The 11,075-nt window shown below is 44.7% G+C and overlaps 1 protein-coding gene and 1 non-coding gene across 3 annotated transcripts; both read right to left on the bottom strand.

The window, feature by feature from the left end:
• Positions 1–125: 125 nt before the first annotated feature.
• On the bottom strand, positions 126–9,115 carry pprc1 (PPARG related coactivator 1). Of its 2 annotated transcripts, XM_037465611.2 has the most exons (14): positions 8,959–9,111; positions 7,443–7,538; positions 7,186–7,335; positions 6,984–7,064; positions 4,882–6,901; positions 4,586–4,639; positions 3,706–3,766; positions 3,361–3,425; positions 2,444–3,155; positions 2,139–2,342; positions 1,976–2,036; positions 1,761–1,882; positions 1,332–1,483; positions 126–852 (listed from the first exon to the last, which is right to left on the bottom strand). In XM_037465611.2, the coding sequence occupies exons 1-14, from the start codon at positions 9,037–9,039 to the stop codon at positions 752–754; spliced, it is 3,960 nt and encodes a 1,319-aa protein (XP_037321508.2). In that variant the 5' UTR covers positions 9,040–9,111; the 3' UTR covers positions 126–751. The 2 variants fall into 2 exon arrangements, with proteins under 2 accessions (XP_037321508.2, XP_062422685.1); XM_062566701.1 differs by lacking the exons at positions 126–852; positions 1,332–1,483 and adding an exon at positions 1,493–1,653 and having other exon boundaries at positions 8,959–9,115.
• Positions 1,560–1,698, bottom strand: LOC119214692 (small nucleolar RNA SNORA50). The gene has a single exon (XR_005119998.1). It is a non-coding gene; the product is annotated as a small nucleolar RNA SNORA50 (small nucleolar RNA).
• Positions 9,116–11,075: the final 1,960 nt, after the last annotated feature.

Here is an 11,075-nt window from a genome sequence, read left to right as displayed (position 1 = left end):
TGTTGGCATCATTACCCAGAACGTCCACTTCGGCTCCTGAAGGAATCCCACAGTGGGTCAGTTCATGCAGGCTTCATTGCTCCCCAGCAGAACCGCCAAAGCACCCATTACTACTACTGGTGTTAACATGCAATAAGGCTGTTCCATGGTCACCAGGCGATTGCCTATTAAACCCGTTTTATTTTATCATTGCGCCGTATGCACAGGGGTAATTTATAGTCTCAAAAAAAATAATCATAAAATCAAAAGCAGCAACAATATCCTTCCATTCGGTTAACTATACTTTTCTTACTGACCAGTTCTCTCACAATAAGTCTTTTTAATGAGGAATTACATCAAGTAAAGATGACAAAAGCAATGCACATGAGTTGGGGAAAAAAAACAAAAAGGTTTTTTTAAATTTTATTTGTGTTTGTAGTACATTCAACGCAACACAACCTCTCCCAGGAATTAAATAATTCCATCCCAGGTACCTTTCCCCTTTTTAAAATATTTTTCTGCATACAATTCAAGGTTGATTAAACATTTAAATAAACAAATAAAAAAAATAATTTCAGGTGTTCCATTTTTTTTCTTTTCCTCCTTTCATTACAAATCTTCACTTCAATAGAAGGTGTTAGCTTTTTGCATTAACGAAAATAAAAACAAACAAATAATGCAATAACTAAAAAGGCAAAGACAGTGTTGCAGGCGAGAAGCCATTCGCCGGCTCTGAGGTAAGTGTCAGCTGCTTCTTTCTGCAGGCCCCTTGTTACCTCCTCTGATTCTGCTTGGCCTGCTTCAATAAAGTGTCGAAGTCTAGTGTATGAAACTTGCCTTTCGCAGACGATGAATCGTACTCTCTACTTGAATCTGAAAAGGGATGGGGAAGAACAGTCAGCATTGCATTAAAAGAAAGGTAAGGACAGCAGAACAAACTGATGCCACAGTATTTACGTAAACTGATTGAAAAACGTTTGGCTGCTCCCGCTATCCACTGCAGTAAATTGTTTTGTTTCTTCAATTGGGGCGCGTGGACTGCCTTCCATTTTAGGGAATGCAGACATTAACATGTTAATCTGTACTTCTGCTGATTAAGAACTTGGACCTTCACTAGATTACAAAAACAAAGGACTGTATGCGCAGTAACCTAAATTGTCCCCCTTTCCTGATTATCCCCTTAAATGGTTATTGGTTGCAAGTACATGTGCTCTGAGCTAAGCACACTGCACCGGGATGAACTGCAGCCATCATGTCCAATTGTCTGCCAACAAAATCAATTCCATCTGGATTGACTTGCAGCATGCTGGGTGAGGCCTACAAGAACCTTTTGTGAGTCGATTTATACGTACCCAGATCAGCGTAGTTGCTCTTGCAGAACTGTCTCCGTCCACCAAAACAGAGATCAAATGGCAGCTCATCAGGCTTGCGCAGCTTGCCTCCATTCTCAATGGCCATGAAAGCATTCTTTGTGTCGTAGTAAGTGACAAACCCGTAGTTGTCCCTGTGACAGATACCCATTAGATTAGGTTCATTTTCAGTTAATCACAGGTCATAACAGGCTTTGTGCATCGTGTTTGAGCTGTGACTTGCATTTAAAAGAGCAAACTGGGGGGGTTGCCAGGAGGCTCCAGTTATGAACAAGGTTGAAATGCTTTAGCAACAAAGCTTGGCCTAAGAGGTCACAGGCGAGACCAACAAGGTTTAAAAGCAGTGCAATTTCAACTTGGTTATCTTATATCCTTCGAACTAAAACATTCACACCAGAATGAGTTACTTACCCGTGATCTCTAAAGTGCAGGGTGCATTCTTCAATCTCACCAAATAAAGAGAAGCGCTCTTTAAGTTCTTTTTGGGTCATCGTTCCCCGTATTCGACCAATGTAAACAACCCTGCGCTCCTCCTGTGGAAAGAAAGTAGACCAAATGATTCAACGTGACCAAATCTTAACCACTTTGCTCAGAGGCCAGCGTACGGGCGAGTTTGATTTACTTACAATAGCTTTCTCCTTGAGTCTCTTCACCTCCTCCACATTTGTCTTTGCACCATTACCATAGCTGGACAGAAGAAGATCAAGTTAAGTTTTTTCCAAAAATAGCTATAAAAAAAAAAAAGTTTATACATAGACATCAACTCAAAATGTATAATAATACTTCTACCTGTTCAACATTCTGCTTCTGCTCCACTGTGCTCGTCTGTGAGGAGATTGTGACCGCGACCTGGAGCGACTCCAGGAGCCAGAACGAGAGGAGGAATACGAGTACTTTCTCCTCCTGGGAGGGGAGCGGGACACGGAGGGAGAGGACCAAGAGGAGGAACGGGATGAGGAGCTGGAACTACTTCTAGAGTGACTGAGGCGATACCTAGAGATGAAACGGGAAAGAATACCAGTGATGAATAAGGGAAAATAGAAACCCTCCAAAAACTGTAATCAAGAATCTTGCTGTGAACGGGGGGGCCTAACCTTTTCTTAGCGGAGCGGGATCTAGACCGAGATGTAGAGGAATCAGAGTTCGACTCTGAACTGCAGGACGAAGGGCTGGGAGAACGGTGGGCTCTTTTTCTAGACCGGCCTCCAGTCCGGTCTTTGGGACTGGCTGTGCTGGAAGCAGCATGTTGGCGGTAGGGCCTCCCAAAACGCCTTCTCCTGGGGCTTCCGTCTTTAACAGAGGCGTCAGTGTCCTGCCGAGTAGGCGAAGCATCCGGCGTCTCCAGGATAGAGCTTCTCTCCGTCTTATCAGTCCTGTGGTCCAGGGGCTCCGTCATGGCAAACACCTGTGTTTTGTTGGTAAGCACAGGATTCGTGGCAGACTGGGCCGACGATGGCGGGGCAGCCAGAGTCGGTTGTGTAGGGGTTCTAGTGGGTTGCCCAATAGGTTTAATAGTGATGAAAGATGGCTGTTTGACATTCCAACGCTTGCCCGGCTCTTCAGTGGAAGTGCCTTTTTCTGGAAGGCAATAGTCGTGGTCCATGCATGCCAGCTCGGGGGCTACGGAGGCGGCAGCAGGAGCGGGTTTGCTGCGGGACCTGACGGAGGGGAGAGGCCTTGCTTCTATCTGGATAACTTTGGCGGGGTTAGACTTTGACACTTCAGCAGGCTTGGTCTTTCCCAGCAGGACCACAGATGAAAGGGGTTTCCACATCTGGTGGGGAGGAGTAGCTGGGGGAGTCAAAGCTGAAGCGAGGGAAAGAAAATGCATCACAATTACAGCCAACATTCCAATGCAGTTGGTCATCTGTGTTGCAAGGTAGCACATCGCGGACCACAATGTAGTATTTCAGATAACCTTATTTAACGTATTGCTGGAAGCACAAAAGCCATACCACCGTTTAGTGATTTAATGTAATGGACTCATGTTGAGGTCAAAATGCTGAATTACCTGCAGTACTTGAGAGGTCATTTGCTCTAACACGCTCCACAATAGTTTTCTCTGGAGCCGGCTCACTGCAAATGGAAAACGGGGCCGTTAAACAGTGTAGCTGCCACCTCTTCATTTTTAGGTGCAGCAAAGTCTAATCAGCAAAAAAAGAAACTAAAAGAACTGTAACGTCAGGCGTTTTTAATTTAGAGCCGAGGAGGCCCTCACACTGGCTAAAGCAAGGGTGCGGTAGGTCTTGGCTAAAGGTGTGTGCGTGTCCACACACACACAGCCAATAGGTTTCACTCAGAAACCGTGACTCCCGTCAGTCACACAGAGCAGCTTGAAGGCTGTAGGGTAACTCACCTCGAGTTTCCTACAGCTGCTGCTCTACCAGAGACCTCCTGCACACAGTGCTCCTCTTTGGCTGAAGAGAGAAGGAATGACAAAATGAACAGAGCAACACACATGATACAATTTCTGCATTGACCAACAGTGGATGAACTGTAGCATGAGGGGTAGCTGCATTGTATCATGCATTTTGCCCACGTAATGCTGGTACAGTGTATTTCCCAAGGGAAACTGGTCATCAGTTACATTAGCCACAGTGTGATACAGTACAAGCTCCCCGACGTAGTGCAGCTACATGTTAAGGGTGAGGAGTTTGCACATCCGCTCAGACAAAGACAGCAGGGCGAGAGTTAAATGGATTTGCAGATGGGGCAAAATTCCAGCAGCTGAGCGGAGTTGAGCACAAAGCAGCTTCACTGCCCCCCCGCAGCACACGTCTCTTAAAGGGGAATGTGTTAGTAAGAAAAGAATCCTGCCATTTTGAACCGCCGGAAATCCCACACAATTGCTGAACAGAGGATCACATAAGCTTCTAGCCAATTGGAAAGACTGAAGGCAGCGTAATGGTCGTCCAAATTGAAATCCAAGCATACGCACACTAGGCAGACTATTGATTCAGTATTTTAAATCAGTCATTTTGGGCTCTCATCCACTGTTGCAAACCAAAGACTGTTCTGAAATGTTGTGGACCACTTGCCCCGATTACATCACCAGGAAACAGATACTCCATACTACATTTAGCATCAGACTATACTATGGGACCGACTAAGCTTCTGGCCAGTATAATACCACTGGAAATTAAGTATGAAAAAGATTTCACATTGTCAAATAAGGAATGGAAAGAGCCCTTCTTTTCAAAAGAAGAGATTCAAAAAAAATATCCAGCATCATTTACCTTGGGTTTCCTCAAACTGCTCCAACAAGCTGGTCAAATCAGTAGCTTCAATACCTGCAAAAAAAGGATGATATCATTATAAACACAAACGATAGACAAAATGATTATCTAGAATGGCATGGACGTTGCAGGGGGCCAATATAAATTCATGCACCATTCAGTGGAGCTGATCATACATGGGCTAGAGTTGCAGGGTTGAGCAACTGACACGTTTGCTAGTAAGGACTTTGTAGGCCAAACAGTCACAATTTGATGAAGAAAACCAAAACAATATAAACACACGTCTTTATGCTCACCTATCTCAGTGGTAAAGGCCTCGATCAGCTCCTGGGTGGCGCTCTTTGCGCTTAGAGGTTTTACTGCTGTAGTGGGTTTGCCTTTAGTTTCAAGTACAACAGGTTTGGCTTTTAGACTCTGGGAGTCTGAGGGATGGGCAACCGGAGAGCAATAGAGCTGGGTACCATTGGCTGTGGGTTTGGAGGACTTTGTCTCAGGTGTAATGGGGTTACTAAATGACACACGAGCCGTAAGCTCAGGCACCTTCTGAAGAACAACGGTCTTCTGGGGGGCACTGGGCAGGGACAGAGCAGCATTGGGTTTGATCGTATCTGCATTGTTTTTAAGACAGATTTTAGTAGGCTGTACAGACGCAAGAGATGCAGGTCTGTCATCCCCTCTGCTCTTTCCTCCTAAAGGTGCAAGAGAGCCTTGGCTATTCGCCGATGACACGATTTCAATGGCAGCTTTTAAAGAAGCTGGAGACCCAGAGCTTTGAGGCACACACGGTACTGCAGGTTGAGCAGCAGCAAGTTGCGGTGAGGGCAAATTCCTTTCCGTTTGTGATACAGGAGGTTTTGAAGGTTCAGGTTGTTGCTGTTTAGGGGCAGGGGTAACCCTGCTGGATGAGGCAGCCATGTAGGCTGGTGGCACCAACAGCGCCTCAGGGGTGGGTGGTGCATAAGGTCCCCCCGGCTGCCAGGCAGGTCTGACCTCCTCCTCGTCTGGCTTGAGGCTGGGGCGTCGAGAATCCGTGGGGCTGGGGTCAGGCAAGCAGGGAATAAGGGGAAGCTCTTTGGGAAGCTCTGGGAGACTGGGCCACTTGGTGCAGTTTTCCTGTTTCTCCACTGGAGACGGCCTCTTCTGCTGTCGGAGCCGCCGGTACTCTGCTAGACTGAGTGATTTGGGCTTTGGCTCTGGGACTGCAAGGGCCACAGGAGGGAGGGATGGTTCCAGCTGGGGTTCTGCCTGACTAGCAGCGGCTGCAGAGCTCTCCGAAGACGGCGGGGGTCTGACAGCAGAGGGAGCTGCTGAGGAGTCTTCCAGCTCCTGAGGGGCCGGGGAAGGCCATGCAGGCGCTTCAAGAGGCTGCTGAGAGATGACTACAGTGGGTGAACAGCTGGGCTCACTCTTCTCACGACTAGTATTCAACACCTGAGTGGTTGACGCCAATGTGGCAACTCGCACATTCGTTTCAGGCAATAGTGTTGTACTGGCAATCCTTTTTTGTCTTTCAGTTTGGCATGGATTTGGTTTCTTGTGTTTGACAGAGGAAGACACTGGAGTGGAGACAAGAGGAACCTTCGGGACTTTGTGTTTCTTCTCCTTTTTGACTGGGGTTTTTTCAGGCTTCTTGAGAGACTGCTCTGATGACTTTGTTACAGTGCCACTTCTAAGGACCCTTCCTTCCACAGTGCTGGGGGGATGCAGCTCCTTGCATTTCTTTTTCCTTTTCCTCCGGGAGGAGCATCCCCCTTTTATCTCTTCTTTTTGTTTCTTAATCATCATGTTATCTTTCACAAATGGACAAAGCTCTGGAGTCAAAGGCCCTGCAACTTTCAGTGGAGCCTCATCTTCATCATCGTCGTCAACGACTATATGCTCAGAGCTGTCGGAGGCCACTTCTTCAGCCTCATCCAAAACATTCCACCCATTGTCGGAGGAGTGTTCTCTTAGCGGAAGAGCGACCGAAAGATCCATACCTTGGATGGCCAGGATGGGCTCTCCATTTTCGCCCTGGTCCACAACTTCAAGTAAGATTCCTCCTTCGGGCAACATCTGTTCCCCCTCGTCATTCTGCATACAAATGTCCATACAGTACGGCCGGATATGCCTGACTAAGTCTCCCAGGTTCACTGAAACGCCATCTTCAATTTGCTGCTCAAATGTGACAGGAAGCGGGAGGGCTAGGCTTTCCCAGTGTAGCTGGTCACCGTCAGGAGATAAATCATGACCTCCTGGGCTCAGAGTGGAGGAGCCATCTTCCTCTTCCTCCCCATCACTTCTCTGGAGAAAGTCTGCCAGCATCAGTGGGAGGTTCTGAGAAAGAAACAAATACATACGTCAGAAATACAGTTGCATTTCATGTTCATATATTGTGGTATTGGGTGAAAAGTGCTACCTTTCCAGTTGATATGTGTCTTGGGTTATATAGTGTGTCCTTCTCTGGAGAGGAACGGGATAGACAGAGTAATCTCCTGAGCTAGAAAGTGAAGAAAAAAAAAAGCATAACGTAGACTAAAATTAAATATGTTTATAAATCACAGAAGTGAGTAAGATATCAAAATCAGTTTGAAAGTCACGTATGACAACGGTGCACTAACCGGAGAGAGCTCCCTTCCCTTCTGACCTGACAGGAGGTCTGAGTCAGGCAGTGTGTCAAATGGAGACAAGTTCTCATCATCCACATTGTCAAGGATCTCCGTCAGGGCAGTCAGCAGCGTGGCTTCGCTCTCTTCGTCTACACCTTTAGTCTAAATCACATAAAAATTAGGTTAATGAGATCAGTGAACAAACTGTACTGCTTCATGCTACGACCATAGTTCAAATATGTGCATTTTATAATACATTTTTTTCTTACCTCTATTGTTGGCGTATCCTCAAAGATGGAAAGAATAGAGGGGTCTAAGCAGCTTTGAAGGGCCTCCAGAGTTTCTGCAGAACTCAGCACATCCACCTAGAGTGGAAATAAATCACTTTCATATGAGGATGACTGACCAAACTAAAAACACAATTCAGGCAAAAACTAAATATCTGTAGCAGCCATGGTAATTGACTTGTGGCTACTATCATTTAATCACTACAGTATTACCTTCTTGCAAGACAACAGTTTAGTATATCACAGTAAAACAAAGAATGATCCCATAGAATTGCTTCATGTATGTGACGCGCCCATAAAATGCATGAATACACGAGTCGAGCAAAGTGGTGCGGTTTTATTAGCAACCATAACTCTGAAAAATGACACTTTGATCTGATCGCGCAACGGTCTTCTACAGTAACCCACGTGTTGCTTTCTGCGCATGCACACAGAGCGCTGACATGTTTGATCCTCACGTCACCCCGTACATAGGGAGGATACCCACGTGTGGCACTACAACAAACAGGGCCCAAATCCTTTTCGAATGTCCCAAGATTAGACCAATTACCAAATGATAGGAGTCATTTAGAGAAACATATTAGACTAAATGATGAAAGAACACCATGTCGTTATTTATAAACTATTGACGGGTGTTTGAATGGGAGAAAAGGACCGTGTCCGTTGCGCATGCGCGAGTGAAGGCAACATGTGATTCACTCACACAGGGGCTTTGAATGAGAACGTGGTTTAATGCCGCACATAATAGCCAATAACCAGTCAGGTGTGTGCTACCTTACCAAGTACAGTCACTGTCATAAGATAAAAGAGCTTCGTTATTGTGTGCGCATCATCACACTGCTGATGTCACATTACTGCAACGTGCTGGCATTGAGCCGATCAACTAACTTAAATAGAAGAATTAACGCAAAGCAACGTCACCAGTGAGCACTATCCAGCAAAAAGGGATAATCGAGAGGCCATCGTGGTGATACCACTCGGGACTAGCGTTTCGCATTGTTACCACGTGTGTTTGAGGGGTAGCTTACGGACAGGCTACGTTTACACCTTGGTGCGGCTTAAATACACAATCTTGGCAATGTTTTTATACCCGGGCTACATGCCAGACCAACTACCAACAAAAAAACACAACTGTCACTTCACCCGTTTAAAAAGATATTTGTTTATTCAAAGGAGGAAACCTGGATCGTTCCCTAACCAGCTAACGTTAACACGCTAAGTCAGTTTATCTAAACAGCACGGTTAAAGAGATGCATTACATATGTAATACCACGAAAGCCATGTCCAATTGTAAACGTCACAAAACAATGCCTTATTTTAAAAAACAAAAACAATTCTCACTCTACATACTACGGTGGTATCCACGTGTCACTTTTCCATGCGCAGTGTGGCTACCGCCTGTACACACACCACGCTCCACCCTGCCGCACAATACACACTAAAGTACCCACCGTTTGGATTTCGTCGTAAAGAATTAAGTCTTTAACATGTACGTTACCTCGTCCAGTGTGTCCATAGAGAAATATTCCATATTGCACGTTGTTAAAGTATCCTCGCCTGCTCCCCACCGCGCCGCCATCTTGCTCCTGCACTCCCTGCCCAGACCCGTTTCGGAATAAAAAAGTAATGAATCGCGCACTGAAGGAACCAAGCACGCCGGCAGGAGACACGTGGTCCATCATTCCCGGCAAAATGACGCAGCGTGACGTCGGCGGCCAGGGGTTACGTTACGTGAGCACGTCTTTCTGTAGTTCTATTTGATACATCCATGCATTGTGTGCTCTCTTGTGTCTGTTTATTATATTCGGCTAATATGTAGTTTGTATGGACGATTTATGTACGTACTTAACATAACGTTACCATCATTGCTGGAACAACAGGATACAAACTAAGTTACTGAAGTCTGAATATTTGTTGGTTCTAGCTTGATGTTCAATTGTATGTTTAATTGCATTTTTGGAGGGTCCAAAGGATCGTTGGTTGATCAAAAAACGACTTGTGATGGATGTCACATTAGATAATATCCCATCGGGGTAGTATATTTATGGAAAACGGGCTTCCAAAGCTTTGTCATGAAATGTTGAGTGAACGTTTTTATGATTTGAGTCAACACTACTTCTTAGCAGAATATTTACACTATTGTTGTAGTGTCAAACACAAAATTTGGTGTTTGATTTCTTTCTGACCTGTTTTTCTTTTATGTCTGTCATGCATTTCTGCTCCCACAGTTTTACACTTGACGACTTTTACTCCCAATGACCGTGGGAACAAAGAAGTGAGTAGGGCTCTTCAGGAATAGAGGAAACTTATGTACGTATATATATGAATTCACACAATTTAATGCTAATTCTTTTTCTTGTGTTAAAAAGTCCAAAAGAAACTTTCTATTTTTTTTCAGAAATAAAACCTGTATCTTGTTGAGAATGAAATTCAAAAGAAGTGAAAGTTGACTTTTTGACTGTTTTGTTTAGGAATGTGTAATGTTTTCTTCTGGCTCCAGTGGGCACTGTTTAGCAAAAGTTATATGGGTTCTCTGTGTAGATCTCCCAAAGGGAATTATGGATAAGAGATGGGCCCAGCCCCCCCCCCCCCCCCCCCCCACACACACACACACACTGTAGTCTTTCGTTGTGGTACACCTCTTAGACTGTGTCTGTTTTCATGTTATTTATTCTCTGCTGTGTGAATAATTAAACTGTTATGTTTACATTTTTCTAAATCTACATTCCACAGCTTTCCTCACTGCTGCAGAGCTCTCCAGCTGACTTGTCCACGTTTTATGGTAAAATAGAAAAAAGTATCTTTATCTTCAAACAACGGCGCACAGCAGGTAAAATACCTAGTTGTGTGTCTACGAGGTGCATATGTTCTGTCATCAATCCAGGATCCCTCGGGCAGCACTCTCACTCACTGAACAATAACATATGCTTTTGTAAAAGTTTGGACACATTTTCTCGTTCAATTAAATGAGAAAGTGTGTCCACAATTTTGACTGGTACTGTATATGTCAGTTTAGATGCAGGGTTTGATCAACATGGAAGGGTGTGTAGTTTGATCCCCTGCTCTTTCCTACATGTTAAATTATCTATGAGCAAGATACAAACTCAACTCGGTCCTGACTAGTGAATGTATGAGTTAAATCTTTTTTTCTCAGATGGCACAAAGAACATCAGTACATAGTCATTCGTTCATTTCTCTGGTTTTTGATTGGTAAAGGTCCTCCTCAAACATTTGGCTGTGAACTAATTACCCACTAAGTGGCTTTAGCAGTGTTTCCAGAAAAAGAGTGGGACATTTCTTTCTAACGAATTAAAGAAATTATTCAGCGAGACAACTTTGTATTTGTATAGTTTAGTTAGAAGATCTCTTCTAAGTTTTGTCCTTACTTCGATACATTGAATTACTGTCTTTATTCAGTCCCAAACCATTTTCTTTGCAGTGTTTCACATTTTGCCCTGTCCTGCATTTTATGTATCCACAGTAATCTGCATGTTAAGAATGGATATTTAGTCCTTATTCAACAACTAGACGCTGGAAGCACCGCTGTTACACGAAGACTGAACTTCCCTGGTGCCTGCTCCCCACGTGTCTGAGACACAATTGACCCAACCAGTC

Source organism: Pungitius pungitius, chromosome 13 (genome assembly GCF_949316345.1).
Source record: "Pungitius pungitius chromosome 13, fPunPun2.1, whole genome shotgun sequence".
Lineage (NCBI taxonomy): Eukaryota > Metazoa > Chordata > Actinopteri > Perciformes > Gasterosteidae > Pungitius > Pungitius pungitius.
The sequence above is the reverse complement of the archived record's forward strand: the minus strand, read 5'-3'. Positions and strand labels throughout refer to the sequence as shown.